The sequence below is a fragment of the Myodes glareolus genome, chromosome 1 (assembly GCF_982192425.1).
Source record: "Myodes glareolus chromosome 1, mMyoGla1.1, whole genome shotgun sequence".
Lineage (NCBI taxonomy): Eukaryota > Metazoa > Chordata > Mammalia > Rodentia > Cricetidae > Myodes > Myodes glareolus.
In genome coordinates this window covers 34,491,423-34,513,961 of record NC_142026.1, presented here as the reverse complement: position 1 = coordinate 34,513,961, position 22,539 = coordinate 34,491,423, and the positions used below count along the sequence as shown (strand labels likewise).

The 22,539-nt window shown below is 42.4% G+C and overlaps 2 protein-coding genes across 2 annotated transcripts; both read left to right on the top strand.

Moving 5' to 3' along the window:
• The first annotated feature begins 364 nt into the window (after positions 1 to 364).
• On the top strand, positions 365 to 1,303 carry LOC125405311 (olfactory receptor 6B2). The gene has a single exon (XM_085682107.2). The coding sequence runs from the start codon at positions 365 to 367 to the stop codon at positions 1,301 to 1,303; it is 939 nt and encodes a 312-aa protein (XP_085538233.2).
• Positions 1,304 to 15,807: 14,504 nt separating this feature from the next.
• On the top strand, positions 15,808 to 16,743 carry LOC148123292 (olfactory receptor 6B2-like). The gene has a single exon (XM_087904620.1). The coding sequence runs from the start codon at positions 15,808 to 15,810 to the stop codon at positions 16,741 to 16,743; it is 936 nt and encodes a 311-aa protein (XP_087760746.1).
• Positions 16,744 to 22,539: the final 5,796 nt, after the last annotated feature.

The following is a 22,539-nucleotide window of genomic DNA, read 5'->3' as shown; positions in this document are numbered from 1 at the left end:
TGATTAATATTTTTTAACCCCTCAGGGTAGAGGGTATGGACACATTAATAGGGTAAGAGTCATGGACCTGTCTAAATATGCCACTCCAGACTGGGACGTTGTACAATATAGACATCTAAAATCCTGATTACCTATACTAAGTATATCCTCTCTATGTGCCTTCTTTATTACTGCACCCAAACACAAGTGCACAGGTCTTCCTAGTTTAAGACCTGGCAGGAAAATTAATTTCTTTCCCTGCTACTCACAGGAACCAGGACCGCTATCTGACTTCCACCAGAGGTTACTGGCTGCTCCCTGTTCTCCCATCGACTGATGCTTGGCCCTTGCTATTGGCCTGTGGAGCTTTTGCAGGTGCAGAAGGATGAGGGGGGAGAACATCACCAAGGTCAGCACGTTCATCCTGCTGGGCTTCCCCACAGCCCCCAGGCTGCAGTACCTGCTCTTTCTTCTCTTCCTGCTCATCTACCTCTTCGTGCTGGTGGAGAACCTGGCCATCATCTTCACTGTCTGGAGCAGCGCCTCTCTCCACAGACCCATGTACTACTTCCTGGGCATCATGTCCACCTTGGAGATCTGGTATGTTTGTGACATCATCCCTAAGATGCTAGACGGCTTCCTCCTGCAGAGGAAACGCATCTCTTTCATTGGATGCATGACTCAGCTCTACTTCTTCAGCTCCCTGGTGTGCACAGAGTGTGTACTCCTGGCTTCCATGGCCTATGACCGCTATGTGGCCATCTGCCATCCCCTGCGCTACCAAGTCATCATGACCACGGGGCTGTGTGTCCAGCTCGTGGCCTTCTCTTTTGCTAGTGGCTTCACCATCTCGATGATCAAGATCTACTTCATCTCCAGTGCCACCTTCTGTGGCTCCAATGTCTTGAACCACTTCTTCTGTGACATCTCCCCTGTCCTCAAGCTGGCCTGCATGGACTTCTCTACTGCAGAGCTGGTGGACTTCATTCTGGCCTTCATCATTCTGGTGTTCCCTCTCATAGCCACCATCCTCTCCTATGGACACATCACCCTGGCTGTGTTGCGTATCCCTTCGGCCACAGGACGGTGGAGGGCCTTCTCCACCTGTGCCTCCCACCTCACAGTGGTCACCATCTTCTATACAGCCTTGTTTTTTATGTATGTTCGACCCCAGGCCATCGATTCCCGGAGCACGAACAAGCTCATCTCTGTTCTATATACAGTCATCACACCCATTTTGAACCCCTTGATCTATTGTCTGAGGAACAAAGAGTTTAAAGAGGCCCTAAGAAAGGCCTTGGGCTTGAGTCAAGCACCATCATAGGAAGGAGGGGACCTTCTGTTGCCAGAGCATCTCATGATCATGCATCCTTGGTGATGAGAATGTGGGAACACTAGGCATTGCTAGTGCTGAAGATACTTAGAGCACCATTTTCATCCTTTGTGGATTAGACACAATAGGCACTGTTTGGGTGGTGATGCCTTGCTATCACCTTTTACATGTGAGGAGATCAGGACTTGATAAAAATCCAATACATTTTCCCTCCCTTTTAAATTATCATCCACAATTCTAGAAGACTGTAAAGCCCTTCAGGTCCAGGAAAATGAGGTCTGCAATCTCAGTAGGTTTCAGTATGTGGAAGTATATAAATACTGAAAGTTGTAAAATGAGCCTCAAGAGTCCCCAAAGCACAGTGTATATGGGAACTGTGAAAGTCCCCCAGACTTATTTTAACTCGCAGGGTATGCTCTGTGACAGTTTGGGGAAATGGGCTTTAGCCTTTTCCCTTCAGACAGCTCTCCTTACAGCCCTTCTGCTGCTGAAAAAGTATAAACTCTTTCTACTGCTTGATTTGATCCTAGTCTATGAGGACTATGAGGACTATGCCTTCCTGTTGTTATGGGTTCCTTAAAGCCCACCACAGTGCCTGCTGTCTCTGAACCAATCAGGAGACAGGCTGGGTGTGATGGCTGTGGCATGGGAAGCAAAGCCTGTGGAGGTTCCTGGGACAAGAAGATAGAACACCCACAGGAGCCGGTTGACAAGAGCCTGGGTGGTGGGGCTCCCACATTTTAAAGCACGAGTCAGTGTGGTTTGTGTTGAATGATGGAGAAGAGGAAAGGAAGTCCAGATAAGCCCAGCAGCAGCAAAACTCAGAGGCAGGAAGCAGCTAGAGGGTGCAGAGTACAGAGATGCTGATGGGCTTAGGGTTTGGTGTTTGCTACTGAGGGAGAAGGTGGGTCCATATTCCCTGCATACACAAGCCTGACCACTAAAGTATGAACTTTTCTACATTGCCCTCCTCGCAGCTGTTTAGCAAATAGTGGAGAGACTGTGCAGGAACTCTAGGCCTTTTCAGGGGTGATTAGCAGCTCTGGGACTGAGCAGTGTACAAATTGGTGGGATTGGATGGGCATGGTTTACAGGAGCATTGGGGTTATAGTAGAGAGAGTACAGAATGGGCTACATCTCTGTAAACAGCTCTTCATAAAACATTTATCCTTTTGTTGTTACTATGGTAACAAAAGTCATGCTAGCGAGCTCATCCTTGCTGTGTACACTGTGCTCACACCCATTTTAGGGAAATCAAGGTTTGTGCCTCCTATGAACTTTTCGTAGTGTACATGGAATGAAAATATTCCTTCAGCTTCTTCTAGTTGCTTTTTCTAATCTTTGATAAGATATTCAAACACAGCAACTTATCAAGGAAGGTTTATTTGACTCCCAGTCATAGGTTATAGTCCAGTTCGGCAGAGGAGTCCCAATGGCAGGAACTTGAGGCAGCTGGTCACATTGCACGAGCACTGAAGATAGAAAAAGCAAACACTGTGCTCAGCTAGCTTTCTCCTCTTCATATGGTCCAGGTCCCAAGCCTAGAGAATGGCGCTGCCCACTTTGCTTGTGGCTCACTGTGATGAACTAATCAACATTAGTTCCTCTCCCATGCATGTACAGAAGTTAAATATTTCTGGACAGGTGTGCCTGGAGGCCTGTCCCCAGACAGTCCAGGTCCTTGATGATTGATTCTTAATATCACACTATCAAAAATCATTGTACAGATTTAATACAATCCCAATAAAAATTCCGGCACCACTGTTCACAGTGATAGAAAATAATCTTAAAATTCAAAGAGGAAAACAAAAGGCTTTGGATGGGCAAAGCAATCCTTAGCAAAAAGAATAACGTTGGATGGTTGCCACCATCAGCTTCAAGCTATACAACAGAGCTGAGGCAGCATAATACTGACACAAAAATGAACATGCAAACACATGGAGCATAATAGAGGACCCAGACATTGCCATGTATAGCCTTAGTCACTTTTTTGACAAAGGTGCCAAAAATATACATTGAAGAAATACATCTTCAACAAATGGTGCTGGGGAAACTGGATATTTACCTGTAGAAGAATGAGGTTAGATGTTTATAACTCACCCTACACAAAAACTAAGTTTAAATGGGTCAAAGACCTTAATATAAGAAAAAAAACTCTGAAATTGTTAAAAGGTAAGGCTGAGATAACACCTGAAGCTAGATAGATCTAGGACAGGATCTCAACAGGACTCCCATCAGAAAATAAAGACAGTCGACCAATGGGTCATTAAGAAATTTTCTATACAGCAACCGAAATAATTGAGAGCCTGGAGAATACAAGGAAATCTGCAAGCTACATATATGACAGAGAATTGATATCTAAGTCTACAAAGAACTCAAAAAACTAAAAATGAAATCAACCCAATTGATAAATGATACATAGACAGTTCTGAAAATATTGCTCATGGCTATAAACATATGAAAAAGTGTTCAATGTCACCAACTATCAGAGAAATGCAGAGTGAGCCTGGCAATGCTTTTTCTCCTTCTTCTTTATCTCTGAGCATCTCTTTGGAAGTGGTCCCAAGCTCTGAAGAAGGCTCCCTGCTTAGGCAATCTGATCTCCATATGCCTTCAGAAAGCAGCCCAGAGATGTGTTTCTTGGTTAAATACAGGTTCCACAGGTTGACAATTATGGTTAACTGTAAGAATGGGGTTTGTGGCGTGTACAGCATAAACAGTGCACAGTCCTGATAACTGGCTGGAAGTCAAGCAAGGCACGTGTTTATCATATCTCTGAAATCTGTGAATGGGACCTCATTTGACAATGGCTGTTTCATACGTAATTAGTTAAAGAACTCATACTGCAAATTCATTGTAGATTATCTTGTTTGTCTTCAGACAACAACAAGTGTCTTTACAAGAGAGAAACCAGCAGACTTGACACACAAAGGTAAATAGATGAACATAAAGTAGAATGAGGCTACCAAATGTCACCAGAGCTGGGAGAGGAAGAAAGAGACCCAGAAGATTGTGGAGAGTAAAGGAAGTTGGGGAAAGATTACATAACACTGTGGGGAAAACAATTCACAGGGAAGAACTCTGTCAAAACCTGTAGGCTAGGTTTCTGTCCCCCCAGCAGCTCCCAAATAAATAGAGGCTTATATTAATTACTAATGCTTGCCCAATAGCTCAGGCTCTTTACTAACTAACTTTTATATTTATGTTAACCAATATCTCTTATCTATGCTTTGCCACATGGTGGTACCTTCTTTCAATGTGGCATAATCATCTCCTGCTCTCTCTGTGTCTGGCTGCCAACTCCTCTGACTCTGACCTTCTTCATCCCAGCATCCTTAGATTGGTTGTCTTGCTTATACTTCCTGCCTGGCTAATGGATGATCAGTCTTTTTATTGTTTTTTTAAAAATTTATTTACTATATAACCAATCTGAGTTCCAACTCCCTCCCCTCTTCTCATTCCCTTCACATACCCCCACACCCCAATCCCCATCCACTTCACAGAGAGGGTAAGGCACATTGCTTTGGAGAAGTTCTAAGGTTCTCTCCACTATATCTAGGCTAAGCAAGGTATCCATCCAAAGAGAATAGGTTCACAAGAAACCAGTACAAGCAGTAGAGATAAATCTTGGTGCCACTGCCAGTGTCCCCTTGGTGTAGGAGGATCTTCTTTCTATGTGTTACTTTTATTGGTCAAATAAAGAAGCTGCCTTGGCCTTTTGATAAGGCAGCCCTTAGGTGGGTGGAGTAGGCAGAACAGAAGACTGGGAAGAAGGGAAGTGTGGCAGACATAGAAATGGGTTAATCAAGATGTGAGAGTTAGCCAATAAGAGGCCAGAACTAATGGGTCAGGCAGTATTTCAATGAATACAATTTCCATGTGGTTATCTTGGGTGTAAGCTAGCCGGGCAGGACAGAACAAGGGGCCCATCCTCCGTACAACATCCCCTCAAGTCTTCCCCAGCCATGAAACTGTCAACTACATTCAGAGGAACTAATTTGGTCCTATACTTGTTCCTTCACAGTCTGGCTGGTGTTGGAGAGCACCCATCAGCTCAGATAAAGTGTTTCAGTGGGTGTACCGATCATGGTCTTGACCACTTTGCTCATATTCTCATTCCTCCAACTCTTCAGTTGGACTTTGGGAGCTCAGTCCAGTGCTCCAATGTGAGTCTCTGCTTCTGTTTCCATCAGTTGCTGGATGAAGTTTCTATGGTGATATTTAAGATATTAATCATTCTGACTACATTGCACGGCCAGTTTGGGCACCCTCTCCTCTATTACTTAGGGTCTTAGCTGGGATCATCTTTGTGGATTCCTGGGAATTTCTCTAGAGCCGAATTTTTTGATAACCCCATAATGGCTTCCTCAATTAAGATCTCACATTCCTTGCTCTCCTCTCTGTCCTTACTCCATCTCGACTATCCCATTCCCTCAAGATCTTTTCACCTCTCCCCTTCTCCCCTCCTCTTACTCTTCTCTTCTCCATTCTCCCCCACCCCTATGTTCCCAATTTTGTCAGGTGATCTTGTCTAATTTGACTTTCCAGGTGGATCTATATATGTTTTTCTTAGGGTTCATCTTGTTACTTAGCTTCTCTAGAATCATGAATTATAGGCCCAATATCCTTTGTTTATAGCTACTATATATCCACTTATGAGTGGGTACTTACCATATTCATCTTTTTGGGTCTCTGTTACCTCACTCAAGAGGGTTTTTCTAGTTGTATTCATTTGCATGCAAAATTCAAGATGTCATTGTTTTTTACTGCTGAGTTGTACTCTAATGTGTAAATATGCCAGATTTTCTTTATCCATTCTTCAGTTGAGGGGCATTTAGATTGTTTCCATGTTCTGGCTATTACAAACAATGTTGCTATAACATAGTTGAACATATGTCTTTGTAGTATGATTAAGCATCTTTTGGGTATATGTCCAAGAGTGGTATTGCTGGATTGTGAGGTAGTTGATTCCCAGTTTTCTGAGAAACCACCATGCTGGTTTCCAGTGGTTGTAAAAGTTTGCATCACAACCAGCAATGGATGAGTGTTCCCCTTACTCCACATACTCTCCAGCATAAGCTATCACTGGTGTTTTTGATCTTAGCCATTCTGACTAGTGTAAGATGGTATCTCAGAGTCATTTGATTTGCATTTCCCTGATGGTTAAGGATGTTGAGCAGTTCCTTAAGTGTCTTTTGACCATTTGGGATTCCTCTGTTGAGAATTATGTTTAGTTCTGTACCCCATTTTTTAATTGGGTTACTTGGATTGCTGATGTCTAATTTCTTGAGTTCTTTATATATTTTTGAGATCAGACCTCTGTATGATGTGGGGTTAGTGAAGATTTTTTCCCATTCAGTAGGCTGTCTTTTTGTCATATTGACTGTGACCTTTGCTTTACAGAAGCTTCTCAGTTTTAGGAGGTCCCATTTATTTATTGTTGCTCTCAGTGACTATACTACTGAGGCTATATTTAGAAAGTGGTCTCCTGTGCCCATGCTCTGAAGGCTACTTTCCACTTTCTCTTCTATCAGGTTTAGTGTAGTCGGATTTATATTGAGGTCTTTAATCCATTTGGACTTGAGTTTTGTGCATGGGGATAATGGATCTATTTTCATTCTTCTACATGTTGATATCCAGTTATGCCAGCATCATTTGTTGAAGATGCTTTCTTTTTTCATTGTATATTTTTAGCTTCTTTGTCAAAAATCAGGTGTTCAAAGGTGTGCAGATTAATATATAGGTCTTCAATTCAATTCCATTGGTCAACCTGTCTGTTTTTATGCTAATAATAAGCTATTTTAATTACTATAGCTCTATAATAGAGCTGGATGCTTCCAGAAGTTTCTTTATTGTAGAGAATTGTTTTGGCTATTCTTGGTTTTTATTGTTTTGTTTTGTTTTTCCATATGAAGTTGAGTATTGTTCTTTTGAGGTCTGTGAAGAATTGTGTTGAGATTTTGATGGGAATTGCATTGAATTTATATATTGCTTTTGGTAGGATTGGCATTTTACAATATTGATTCTACCTATCCAAGAATGTGGGAGATCTTTCCGTTTTCTGATATCTTCTTCAGTTTCTTTCTTCAAAGACTTAAAGTTCTTGTTAAATAGGTCTTTCACCACTTTGGTTAGTGTTACCTCAAGATATTTTATGTTATTTTGTGGCTATTGTGAAAGATGATGTTTCTCTGTTCTCTTTCTAAGCCCCTTTATCTTTTGTATATAGGAGGGTCACTGATATTTTTAGCTGATCTTGTATCCTTTCGCATCACTGAAGGTATTTATCAGCTGTAGGAATTCCCTGGTAGAGGTTTGGGGGTCACTTATGTATACTATCATATCATCTGAAAGTTGCAAAAGTTTAAATTCTTCCTTTCCGATTTAAATACACTTGATCTCCTTTTGTTGTCTTATTGCTCTGGTCAGAACTTCAAGAACTATGTTAAATAGATATGGAGAGAGTGCACAGCCTTGTATTGTTCCTGATTTTAGTGGAATTGCTTTGAATTTCACTCCATCTAATTTGATGTTGGATGTCAGCTTGCTGTATATTGCTCTTATTATGTTTGGATATGTTTCTTGTAACCCTAATCTCTATAATCCTTTATCATGAAGGGGTGTTGAATTTTGTTGAATGCTTTTTCAGCATCCAATGAGATGACCATATGGTTTATTTCTTTCAGTTTATTTATATAATGGATTACATTGACAGATTTTCATAAGTTGAACCATCCCTGCATCTCTGGGATGAATCAACTTGATCATGGTGGATAATTTTTTGATGTGTTCTTGGATTCAGTTTGCCAATATTTTATTGAATATTTTGCACCTATGTTTATGAGTAAAACTGGTCTATAATTCTCTTTCTTGGTTGAGTTTTTGTATAGTTTTAGTATCAGGATAACTGTAGCCTCATTAAATGTGTTTGGAAATATTACTTCTGTTTCTATTATGTAGAAAACTTTGAGGAGTATAGGTATTAGCTCTTTTTGGGAGTTCTTCTAAAATTGACCACATATTCAGTAATAAAACAAACCTCTGCAGATACAAAAAAATTGGAGTAACCTCCTGTATCTTATCGGATCACCAGGGTTTAAAGTTAGAGTTTAACAACAACACTAATTGCAGAAAGCCTAAAATCTCTTGAAAATTCAACAGTGAATTCTTGAATCAGCCCTGGGTTGAGGAATAAATAAAGAAAAACTTAAAGACTTCCTAGAATTCAATGAAAATGAAGGCACAACATATCCAAACCTATGGGATGTAATGAAAGCAGTGCTGAGGAAAGTTCATAGCACTAAGTGCCTACATAAAGAAAGCAGAGAATGCTCACAGTAGTGACTTAACAGCACACCTGAAAGCTCTAAAACAAAAAGAATCAGATGCACACAGGAGGAGTAGATCACAGGAAATAATGAAATTGAGGGATGAAATTAATAAAATAGAAAAAGAGAAAAAATATAAAGAATCATTGAGACAAAGAGCTGATTCTTTGAGAAAATCAACAAGATAGACAACCTTATCCAAACTAATCAAAAGGCAGTGAGAGAACATCCAAATTAACAAAATCAGAAAATGAAAAGGGTACATAACAACACCGAGGAAAGTCAGAGAATCATTAGGTCATACTACAAAAACCTGTACTTCACAAAATTGGAAAATGTAAAAGAAATGAACAATTTTCTGGATAGAAATCATATACCAAAATTAAATCAAGACAAGATGAACAATTTAAATAAACCTATAAACTGTAAGAAAATAGAAACTGTCATCAAAAGCCTCCCAACCAAAATAGCCCAGGACCAGATAGTTTTAGTGCAGAATTCTGCCAATCAGCTTTTTATTAACAATAAGAGCAACATATTTTTACATTGTACAGTATTATTCCACAGTATTTTCTCTTTTGTCTAATTAAAAAGGAAGTTTTAACTTAAACATAGTAGAATTATATATAACAAAGCAGTTATAATGTAAGAATTACAGTTACAATATTCAGTCCATTTGTGTTTGGCAAAATTATAGAAAATATTATCTTTTCTTGGTGAGTCTAAAGTTCTACATCTAATTTACCTTTTTATCATAACTAAGAAGAGCTATAATTATAACTATCTAGTCTTCAACTCCATCAAAGACCCTGGAAGGATAGAATATTATCTGAATAAACAGGAAATGCATAGCAAGTGACTTTCAAAAATTGAGAGACAGTCATCCGAGTTTCTTCTGTAATGTGGGGCATCTGTCCTTGGCCTATAGGACTAGAATATCTGACAGACATTTTTGAGAAGCAATTTTGAAGGACTGTCCTACCTTGTCTTGGCAAAGTTTGGCAGTCACCTTTTTTGTGTCATGCTGGTCCAGTTTGGACAGTAACTGTCAGCAATTGAGGCAAGGGCAGTTTTTTTTTCCCAAATAGCTACTTTTCACCATAAAGAAATGCCCATAATCTTCTCTGAAGTAGATTGGTGCTGAAAAGAGCAGACGTGTCTCACTGTCAGGAAAAACCTTAGATTATCAAACAAATTAAATGCCATATTGTGTCTTTGAAGTGTTTGAAGTCCATTTATATATCTACATATATCTGTGTATGATCTTGAAAACATATGTAATATGACTATAAGTTTGACTAATATAGATAACTATTAACATGTATTTCTTAATTATACAGTACATTTTAAAATGAGTTACATAAACACAAGATCCCAAACAAAAATAGAAATATTCATATGGTATAACAAAATCTATTTTAAATTTGTATCAATATACCTAAATCCATATCAATGTAAAATATTTTGAGATTAATAATTGGCTTTGGGGGATTAAAATAGATACAATAATCTACCCTTTTTCCTTATCATTCCTATATTCAACCTTTTCTTTTCAAAACAAGATCCATGAATCTAATTTTCTTTGTTCAGTTTTTTTCTCTGACCATTTACAATAAAAACTTGTAACCACCCCCTCTTAAATAATAGCAAACATCTATAACCAATATTTTGGGAATGTGGTATTGTGTTCTCTAGACTACTTCCTATGGTCTGGAGCATTGGCATCTTTGGGCACACCTTGAGAAAATCAGGATAATTGTTAAGTCTTGTTCTGTGAGGCTGTCACCTCAGCCAGCAGCCTTGAAGCTCTTTTGGATGCAGAATTCTGAGAAAACTGTAACAGAGGCATTTTCAAATGCTGGGTCACCTGGGCCATCTATTTTCATTGGTGTCTGATCCCTTGCTCTGAAAATACATAAACTTTTAAAGGTAACATGAATTTTTGTATGAATACAAGTATAGACTGTGCATTGTACATAAATCAGTCAAAGATGGTCTATTTTATATTTGAGCAGATAAAATATACATCACTGTCTTATAGTTCTTCTGGGTTTATTTGTTTATGATTGTAGTCAAATTTTTCAAAGGTGTCTTCCTTGATAAAACCTGATTTTCCTTAACCTGGAATGAATCCATAGCTTCTTATATCTCGTGGAATAAAAGCATAACCTCTCCCACAAAGTATCATATCTTTTGACTTAAATTTTGAAATCAGGATAATTTTTAAATATATATATGATGGCTGAATATAACAGTTTTTATAATCCAGTATTTCTTAGCAGCAAAAATTGAAAGAGAACACAATAAAATGCAGGATCTTGACTCTCTGTGTATTTTCCATCATTACATTGCTTGCTACATTTTTTATTACTCTATTCCCTTTTTAAGGACTTTCTTTATTCTTTTCCTTTCTATCCCAGGCCTATGCAATTTTTAAACACATTGTAACCTGTTTAGAGTTTTTTTCCCATCTGAATCTGATTTTACTACATATCTGTAACCTTCTCTGTCTATATAAGGCAAAACCCTAAACTTACAATGCAGCATGCTGGTGGAGCTTGTGCTGGTAGCTTAAGCCCACAGACAGAGGCTAAGAGAAGGTTCTCTGTACTGATGTCATGTAAGAGGTTGTAGAAACCCGCCATGTGTCTTAGTTCATGGTGTACTGGCAACTGCCAGGAGATCAAACCCTGTGACCAGCAAGAGAGACACAAGACTAGGAAGCCAGGTTTGATTCAGTTTTTGTGTTTAGAACGTTCTAAAGCCTTCTCGGCTCTTATGTGGATCTACATCAGACAGTGGTCACCATTTGAAGGTGGAAGTTTCTGTTCCCCAAGCAGCTCCCAAATAAATACACTGAGGCTTATATTATTTACAAATGCTAGACCAATAACTCAGGCTTATTACTAGCTAACTTTTACAGTTATGCTAACCCATATTTTATATCTCTGCTTTGCCACGTAGAGGAATCATTTGCTGCTCTCTCTGTGTCTGACTTGCAATTCCTCTGACACTGTGCTCTTCATCCCAACATCATTAGTTTGGTTGTCCTGCCAATACTTCCTCCTGGCTACCAGCCAATCAGCTTTTTATCATCAATGAAAGCAACACATTTCAAGGTGTACTGGATTATTCCATAGTAAAAATCCTCCAGAGAGGCATCAAGATACATGAACTGAAAAAAAGAGGGGGAAACAACAGGGTGGTCAGGATGACTGAGGCATAAGAATGAGGCTTGGGAGCAGAAGGCCAGTTGAATCCATCAGATCCTTCCATACATGTGAGATCCCAGGGATCGTGACATGAGTCGAGATCTCTTGTGATATCCAGTACCTCTGATGCTTTATGGTTCCCAAGGGTCTAACAGAGTCACCCCTGTATTTCCACATCCCCTTTCTTTGTCCACCTTGTTCACACAGGCCTGGGTTCCAGTTGAGTTCCACCCTGACTCTCAGCACAAGCACTTGCATAATTGTTGAGCCCAGGACCACAGGTGGCACAGGGACACTTAATACAGTGCTTCTCCAGTGTGGAACATAGCAGCTTGGCAGACATTCAGGTGGGTAGGTAACCAGTGAAGCCAAGATAGTCCACAGGTTGACAGGCATAGACGGTATCAGGGGCAGCCTGCCCCAGAGGCCCTGACCCAGCTCATTACCAGTGTGGGCAGCTTCATCAGCTGCAAGGGGGTAATTGGGCCCAGGAGACACTGGGCTCCAGCTAAAAAGCTGTAACTGTTTTTTCCTACACTTGAGGAGCCCATGTTCTAAGAATCTGTCTGAAACTCATCGAGCCACTGTGGTCAGCCTGGGAGCCACCAGCCAGGAAGGGGCTCCTCTGTGTTCCCAAAGTCTGTCCAAGTGAGACCTCCAGAGCCCCAGGTAGGATGAGTGCTTCTCAAGCCCAGATGGCCCCGTGCTGTGATTTCAGAGTGTGTTGTGTAATGTGCATCATAGAGGATCTACGTGTGCGGTGAGACAGAGACCTCACCATGCCTGTCCACACTGAGGCTGGGGCAGGATTCCCTCCTCAGTCACAGCACCCAGCACAAAGGCTCACAGTACTGCATCAAGGGTGTGGTGTCTGTAAATGCTATCTGAGTGGTCATCTTTGGACACTGCAGGGAGTGTGTATTGATGGAGACCGTGTGAGTATGCATCTGTGAGCACTGTGCCCAGTGTGTCTAGATTAGTAGTGTGCTTAGTCTGATGTGTCCCTGTCCAGAATTTCTGTGCTGTTTGTTGATGAGTCCTGTGTTGAGCAAGCATTAATAGATGTTGGTTGACTGAGAATCAATCAATGTTGTGTTGAGTATGGATTTGTGAGAATTGTGCTGAGTGCATGTTTGGAGGTCCATGCTGAATGTATAGTGTGGGATGCTGTGCTATGTCCTCCCATCTAGCAGCACACAGTCTCAGTCAGCATCCTCACTGCACTGAGCACATCAGAGTACATCTGCTCCCCTCCTTGACTATGTCCTTATTCACAGGTTCTATCAGGCAGGAAGATAGCCTCTGAGCTCACAATTACAGACTGACATAATGCAGGAACCCTCTTCCATTTCTCTCTTGGTTTCTTGCATGGACATGAGTTTGAACTATATGCAGGGGCATTCGGTCTGAGAAAACTGGTACACCAGGCTTGTGATGAGAGAACCTCTGACTCCTCATCAATACCCATGGGGTACTCTAGTCTACACAAAAGCCATGAAATGTGGCACAAAAATGTAGTTATCCTCGGAGTATCCCACACATGGGCTCGTCTGTGACCTGGTCAACTCCTCTCCTCAAGACCATTAAGGACCATAGCCTGGGTCTTAACACAAGTGGTATATATTCTCTCACAATTCAAAATAACAAGTTCAAATTTAAGTGGAAATTAGGGCAGGAATGGATGTGAAAACCAAGAGGTGGAAACTGCACAGTGTGGGTACAGCTGTGAACAGGTGCCTGGGCCACCCCAAACTCTGACAGCCATCAGCCTTCAGGAAGATGAACCAAGGGCCCACAGACTTCTCTAAGTTTATACTTATTCTGAAATAGAAAGCTTGTTTGCAAGTGCACATAACCATGACCAATGTTCTGATGAATTGAGGATGCAGCTCTGGAAGGGCTCAGTTTGCAGACCAAGGACTTCTCCATCCCATGGACCCATTCTTAGTTATCCCACCCACAGTGATGGGGAGCCACACCCTAACAGTGAGCACAGTCTGTGGGTATGTGCAGTCCTGGATGGGGACATGAGACACAGCTCCCCCAGTCTATAAATAATATAAACAGTCCCCATCTGTAGGAGAGTGTTGATCCCTCCACTGAGTACTTATGTATACGTCAAAGCCCTCTGTGACCACATACCTGGGAAGAAGCACAGACACACCCTGGACCGTGTCCAAGACTAGATGTTCACCTACCAGGGTCAGTGACCACTGAACTGAACTTAAAGGAGTTTGTGTAATGTCCTGGGAGATGTTGAAACACACGCTAGCATTTTACAGCAGGGATGACTGCCTTAATGGCATCAAAAATGTTCCTAAATTCAAACCTGTCTCCGAGAACTTGATTTCTAGAAAATTCCTTGAAGGCAGCTGCCTGCTGGTCAATACTTAGAGGAGCTATCACTTCCCAAGCTGCCCACTGTAGTGGGTGGATCTCTGAGAGGTTGTACGACCTCTACAAAGCCTTCTTTGGTGTCTGCTTATTTTGTGGATGGCTAGACTTCATGCTGAAACACACTACTCAACCTGCAGTAACTTTACCATGGGTTGTCATTTAGCCGCCTCCATGTCTGTGCCCCACTGGAATATGTGTCCACTCCAACCACTCTTGGGTACTGAACTCTGTCTACCCTGAGGCCCCTATCCACCTTCAGCAGTGCTTCTAGATGCCCCCCAGTCTATCCCCTGCTCCTTTGTGCCCTCCTCTAGAGGCCCCAAAGTAAATCACTTCACAAATGGCAACACTCTTTCCTGAATTTCCTTCATGCTCCCTCTGCTAGTTTCTTTAGTTCACACATGCCTATCTGTTCTCTCAAATGCTGTTTAAAATCAGGGTATATGTGTCACCACATGGACCTGGATTCTCCCTGGTTTCCACCATAAGAACAAGGACAAGTCTTGTGAGTTGCCCTAATTCTCACCCACTCACCTGCCAGTAGGAATAGCTAAGACCTGGAGTTGGCACCAGCACTTGGCACATAGGTCCTCTGTTGTACCCCATTCCACTGTGCCCACAACTCCATCCTTAGATGTTCTCTCTTCACTCAATGCTCCTGGACACATCCAGCTATGGGACCTCCCTCCTTGAATCTGAATGGGTGCTACACTCTATATCCCTCGCCAGCTCCCTATTCTGTGTCCTCCAGGATTATACTCGTGGTCTTGGAGGGGATCATTCATCTGCTGTGAGACAAACCTTCCCAGCTGTGTCTTCAGAGATTGCCCTAGGCCTCCTCTGAGCGCATCTTCTGCATGGTCAAGTGAAGCTGGCTTCCCAGTTATCATTTTGATCTGAGGCCAAGGAAGGTGGTGATGCTGTCTACAACGGGTGGAATGTGTGTCAAGGAGTGTGAGCAAATCTGTCTGTGTCCCGTGTGTGTGTGTGTGTGTGTGTGTGTGTGTGTGTGTGTGTGTGTGTGTGTGTGCGCGCTCAGGCTAATGTGGCCTTAGTAAAGCAATCACACAGGCAAGCCAAGTTTGAATATCTCACTCAGTCTCAGGATCCCCCAAGGCCCCTGTCATTACACTCATGCATCTGGGAGGAAGATCACAGCCTCATCAATACTCACTTGCACTTCCAGGGTAGAAACATGAACTAATGTTCTTTTAACCACTCAAGGATTAGACCCAGGGTAGAGGGAATGGACTTGTTAAAATGATAAGAGACATAGACCCCTCTACATATAGCATTCTAGACTGGGGCCACTATCACAATATAGATATTTTACATCCTGACACTTCAACTCCATGCCCCTTCTTCGTAATGCACCCAAAATGAAGTCCACAGATCTTTCCAGTTTAAGACCTGGCAGGAAAATTAATTCCTTTCCCTGCTGGATTACAGGAACCAGGACTGCTGTCTTTTAGCTGAGGTTACTGATTGCTCCCTGTTCTCCCCTCATCCCACACTTGGCCCTTCCTATTGGCCTGTGGATCTTTTGCAGGTGCAGAGGATGAGGGGGGAGAACATCACCAAGGTCAGCACGTTCATCCTGCTGGGCTTCCCCACAGCCCCTGAGTTGCAGTACCTGCTCTTCCTCCTCTTCCTGCTTGCCTACCTCTTTGTGCTGGTGGAGAACCTGACCATCATCCTCACTGTCTGGAGCAGCACCTCTCTCCACAGGCCCATGTACTACTTCCTGGGCTCCTTGTCTTTCCTAGAGATCTGGTATGTGTCAGACATCATCCCCAAGATGCTGGATGGCTTCCTCCTGCAGAGGAAATGCATCTCTTTTGCTGGTTGCATGACGCAGCTTTACTTCTTCATCTCCCTGGTGTGCACGGAGTGTGTACTCCTGGCTTCCATGGCCTATGACCGCTATGTGGCCATCTGCCATCCCCTGCGCTACCAAGTCATCATGACTACGGGGCTGTGTGTCCAGCTCGTGGCCTTCTCTTTTGCAAGTGCTTTCACAGTCTCTGTGATCAAGGTCTACTTCATCTCCAGTGCCACCTTCTGTGGCTCCAACGTCTTGAACCACTTCTTCTGTGACATCTCCCCCATCCTCAAACTGGCCTGCACCGACTTCTCTACTGCAGAGCTGGTGGACTTCATTCTGGCCTTCATCATTCTGGTGTTCCCTCTCATAGCCACCATCCTCTCCTATGGACACATCACCCTGGCTGTGTTGCGTATCCCTTCGGCCATAGGACGGTGGAGGGCCTTCTCCACCTGTGCCTCCCACCTCACCGTGGTCACCTTCTTCTATGTGGCCATGATTTTTATATATGTGAGGCCACAGGCCATCGATACCCGCAGCTCCAATAAGCTCATCTCTGCTGTGTACACTGTCCTCACACCCATATTAAACCCATTGATTTATTGCCTAAGAAACAAGGAGTTTAAGGACGCCCTGAGAAGGACGCTGGGATTGGGTCACACTCTATAGTAGAGCATTACATGCTCTAGAATCCAAATTGTGGTGTAAAAAGTTCCTTGTATAGCACCTAATGTTCTTTCAATTTTTTAATAAAATTTAGTACAAATATAGGGCTAGCTACAGTATTGGGCCTTCATCCAAATATATTTTCTCAGTGTAGGCTCAGACAACTTGCTACTATGTAGATCAGGTGTTAGCGTCCACCCCTAGGGAGCCCCTCTCCCTTAGAAGAACCACTATGGTGGTTTCTAGGGCCAGAGAGTAGCTTGGGTATTTTGAAGGTTTTATGAATGCAATCACTCAGCACGTACACGTTCATGTATTGCTTTGGTTCAGCATCATACATTTGGGTCTTCCTGTCTTTGATGGTAGCAATGAATCACGAGTTGTTGCTCAATAGTATTTACGTATATGTCAGCATGAAGTTCTATATTTTGTTATTGGCTGACGGTATTGTGGATGCTATCAGGATGGTAATGTTGCTATATGTAATCCAGGCAGTCTATTGTACTGATACTTGGGGAGATACCCAGAACTGTATCTAAGCCAGACCTAGTCACATATAGGAACCTGAAGACACACAAGATATGTACATAACCAGCTTGAGTAGAAAGTGAAAAACAGTTTTCTAACCTCTATGTGCCAGTTTTCCTCCTAATAGCAGTATACGACAATCCCAACGGTTCCACACCAAGTACAAAAGGTTGTGTTGCTTATGTGTTTCAGTTCAACCTTTCTTCTGGGTTCCAAAGTTGTCTCAATGTGGCTTAAATCTACATCCTCCAAATATCCCATTTTCCTGCTTTCTTTCTTGTTACTATGATAAATCACTTTGAGGAATGTAAGTTTACCTGGCTCATAATTCCAGGTTACAGGCATCCTTGCAAAGAAGTTAAGGCAGCAGGGACAGGAAGCAACTAGACGTTCCCACTGTACACAGCAGACTGTAACATGATGGGCCAGCTTGTTGGGGTTTCTGTCCTGCCCAGTACCCCATAGCCGGCAAGCCCCAATAAAAATCACACACAACACTCCATAAGATTATAAACTGATTGGTCCATTAGCTCAGGCTTCTTGTTAATTCTTATAGCTTATATTAACCCATTATTCTGATCTATGTTAGCCATATGGCTTGGTACCTTTTTCAGCTGTAAGCTCACATGTTGCTTCTTCAGTGATCTGGGCATTAATGGCGGAGGGAGCTTCTTCCTCCCTAGCCATCTCCTATTCTCATTGCCCTTCCTCTACTTCCTGTCTGGTTTACCTGCCTATACTTCCTACCTGGCCAATCAGTGTTTTATTAAAATACATGATTGACAGAATACAGACACTTCTCCCGCACCATTTCCCTCTTTTTTTTTTTTACAAAGGAAAATACCCATAGTTCATTTGTTGGGAATGTGGGTGTAGTATTTCAGGCTACTTCTGGCTGGTTGGGGGCACTGATAATCTTATGGGGACCTAAAGAAAATTTAGTTATAATCAAGTCCTGACTGGAGTATCCTGTGATACCTGATCATCTCAGGCAGCATCTTGAATCCGTTCTGGATGTAGAACTCAGACATCTGGGCCATCTGTTCCTACCGGAGGTTTCTCAGGTGGTCTTCCTTAATCAAACTGGATTTTTCTTAGCTCAGAATGAATCCACAGTCTCTCATTTACTGTGGAAACAAAAGCAAAATCTCTTCTCCAAAGTAACATACCTTTTGACTTCAATTTTGAAGCCAAAGTATTTTCAAAATATCTATCTTGGATTAATTCAGCAGCATTTAAAAGCAAATATCTTTTAGCAGCTGGTGCTCCTTTCTCAGCATTCAAACAATTCAAAGAGGGCATAATAATGCACAGTATCAAGATTCTCTGTGTATTTTCCATCTTTATGCGGCTTTATTTTAACCTCTATTTTATTTTTTTTTCTTTTAACTTTTGGCTTTTGAGACAGGTTCTCTGTATAAATCTTTGTCCTGGAATAACTCTGTAGACCAGGCTGTCCTTGAACTCACAGAGATCCTTCTGTTTCTGCCTCCCCAGTGCTGGGCTCAAAGGTGTTTGCTACCACACCTTGAACTCACAGAGACCTGTCTGCTCTGCCTCTCAGGCATTGGGATTAAAGGTGTGTGCTACCACACCTTGAAGTCACAGAGGTCAATCTACCTCTGCCCCTTGAAGTCACAGAGGTCAACCTACCTCTGCCTCACAGGCATTGGAATTAAAGGTGTGTACCACCACACCCAACTACTCCCTTTTTTTCTCTTTTACTTTTAAGAACCTTAACTTTTACCTGCAAATATTTTTAATACATAGTAAACCATTTAGAGATTTTTCTCGTCTTTGAATCTCTCTTTACTGTATCTCTCTCTCTCTCTTTTTCTGACCACATGAGTCTAAAAAACCGTGGCTTTGACAGCTGGATCTAGCCCATTCCTTAGCTTTCCAGCCTCATGGCAGAGGTATCGCTGGTGCCATTTTTATTGCCACAACTCTATGGCATTTCAAGGTCCGTGCCAGCAAGCAAGTTTAAATCATGCATTCAGCTTTTCATCAACACCATCTAAGTGTTTTGTGGCAGGACCTCTTAATGAGCTACAAAGTTTTGCAGCTAAACTTGAGTCCAGGAAGCCTCTCTTAGATGAGAGAATTTTCTTGCCTCTAGCAAGCAGAGCAGACCCGAGAAATTACTGCTACCAAAAAAAAAAAAAAGCTTTACTCTATTCTTTCCCAAACTTTCTCAAGCTTTCTGTAGATTCAGTTATCCACGTGGGCACCATATGTAGCATGAGGGCCGGCTTGTTGGGATTTTTGTCCCACCTGGTACCCCACAGCCGGCAATTCCCAAAGAAAATAACACAGAGTCTACATTAGGTTGGAGAGAGCTTCTTGCTTCCTAGAATATTCCCAGTCTCTTTGCTCAATTTCTAATTCCTGTCTGGCTTTCCTGCCTATACTGCCTGCCTGGTCAATCAGCATTTTATTAAAATACATTATTGACAGAATACAGACAATTCTCCCGCACCAGCAGACAGAGAATAAATGCGTGTATGTTTGTATTCATCTCATTTCCCCCTTTATACAGTTTAGGATATAAATGTAGGACACGATCACAACTCAGCCTGATATTGAGACCCCTTATCAAGACTCCCATCCCAGGTGCTTCGACCTTGTGTGAAGTCAGCAGTTGAAACTAACCGCTACCTTCACAAAGGGTGGCATTTAATAACCTACGTCCATTAGTGGGCAGACACCACACACGAGATCCTGACTGTCTTCCTGGGTGACAGGTCTCACAAACTTAACACTACTTAAGAGCTATACCAGGACACTGGAAACAGTCACCTCACCATTTGTCTGTAATCTGGATGACTGTCCTGTACCACAGCTTCACAGACTTGGGGTTTTAAGAAGAAAGCTTCAAGATCTCAGTCATTGAGCCCTCTGTGGGGCCAAGCTTACACATCCTTTCAGATATCAGGAGCACAAGTTCTGCTTGTTAAGAAGGGCATTCTTCCTGAGAGGATTGAGACAGGGCTGTGGAAAGTGCTAGTGTTTCTTCTCAATGTCGGCCTTGGTATATGCAGCACAAAACCCTGCCTTGACGTTGATTGACACATGTAAGCCTCATTTTAATGGTGGTAAGGTGACACCTAGACAAAGGAGAGGAGGTTGTCCATGTGGGGTTGTTCCGATGACAGTCATACTGTGCCTGGGAATTTCTGCCCCCCCCAAAGGTAGTTATTGCAGTTTCTCCACATCTGTAAGTGTGTGTGGACATTTGCTGATTTGTCCCTAAGGAACATGACAAATGACTTCAGGAAGCTCCATGGCTGGGCTGCCTTGGGTCCTGAAATGTTTCCCTTTGCTATTAACTTCCCTGGGGACTGAATGTCCAGTCCACCTGACAGTCTCCCTCTGAGTCTTTAGCACAAGATGCAGCAAGGGAATATATGGCTGAGGACTGTCCAGCAGAATATGTCACAGAGTGGCACCATGGGCCTCTGCTTGCGATTCTACACTTGCTGAATCAATGGCTTCTCCATCATCAGGCATCATCAACTGAAGTTGGCTGCTGTGTCGTAGACAAAGACACCTTAGATACATTCCACTCTTGACTTCTTTATGCATGAGAAATTTTACAAAACCTCCGGAACATAGGTACAAAATAGGTACCCAAACCAAGTACTTAATGATATAAACTGTAAATAAACTTATTTTCTTAAATATTGGTATAAAAGAATCCCCCCATTTACTAAAGAAAGGAACAGACTTCTATATTTAATCACATAGATGAGCTTATTTATTTTTACACAAGGAATGAAATCCTGGCTAAATATTTGGTACTGGAGGACATAAAGAATCAACTCCTTCAGCTGATTGATATCTTTATTTAGAACTTTCAATGCTGAGAATACAGCTTCACATAAATAAGTAGGACAAAATGGCAGAAGTACACTTAGCACCTTGCCATAAACTGTTGGAGGAAATTCTTGGTCTTGGAACAAAAACATTTCAACACTTTCTCATGAAACTCAAATCAATGACACAAACAGCAATTTTATAAATAACCCATTTGAAGTCAATATAATAGAAAGATAACACTAGTTTGATTCGTACAAGCTGATAAATAGCAGTAAGAATACATTAAAAGTCTTTGTGTACCATAATTAAAACATTGCATGTCTAAGATGGCAGAAAAGTATGCTCTTTCAGGAAAAACACTGCAGCTCATAACATATGGGAGTCTGGAACCTGAGCCTAGTCTTTCTTTGGTGTTGCGTGGCATGAGGACAAACACAGTACATGGTATTCGTGTTGTGTTCAGAAGGAAGGATGCAGAGAGGCCACGTGATTCAGCCCAGGCTAGAGCTGTCAGCCACTCTGCGTTCACTGTCCCTTTAATTTGTGCTTAGTTCTTTGTAATCCACGTTCAGTAACCATTTAGTATTGCTGAGACTTTCATGATCTCCATGCTTGGTTGTAGAAGTTTGTCTCATAGAGAACTTAGGAGAGAATGGGAAAAATCCATAAGATAGCAATCTAGCTTGTGAGACAGACACACAGCGTGTAGTTGGAGAGCCAGATACCCAGACATGTGGGGAGACAGCAAAGAAAGGCCACAGGCTCCAGAGGTTAAAGGGCAGGGGCAGCCTGCCCCAGAGGCCCTGACCCAGCTCATTACCAGTGTGGGCAGCTTCATCAGCTGCAAGGGGGTAATTGGGCCCAGGAGACACTGGGCTCCAGCTAAAAAGCCGTAAATGTTTTTCCCTACACTTGAGGAGCCCATGTCCTAAGAATCTGTCTGAAACTCATCTAGCCACTGTGGTCAGCCTGGGAGCCACCAGCCAGGAAGGGGCTCCTCCGTGTTCCCAAAGTCTGTCCAAGTGAGGCCTCCAGAGCCCCAGGTAGGATGAGTGCTTCTCAAGCCCAGATGGGCCTGTGCTGTGATTTCAGAGTGTGTTGTGTAATGTGCATCATGGAGGACGTACATGTGCGGTGAGACAGAGACCTCACCATGCCTGTCCACACTGAGGTTGGGGCAGGATTCCCTCCTCAGTCACAGCACCCAGCACAAAGGCTCACAGTACTGCATCAAGGGTGTGGCGTCTGTAAGTGCTATCTGAGTGGTCATCTTTGGACACTGCAGGGAGTGTGTATTGATGGAGACCGTGTGAGTACGCATCTGTGAGCACTGTGCGAAGTATGTGTAGATTAGTAGTGTGCTTAGTCTGATGTGTCCCTGTCCAGGATTTCTGTGCTGTTTGTTGATGAGTCCTGTGTTGAGCAAGCATTAATATATGTAGGTGGACTGAG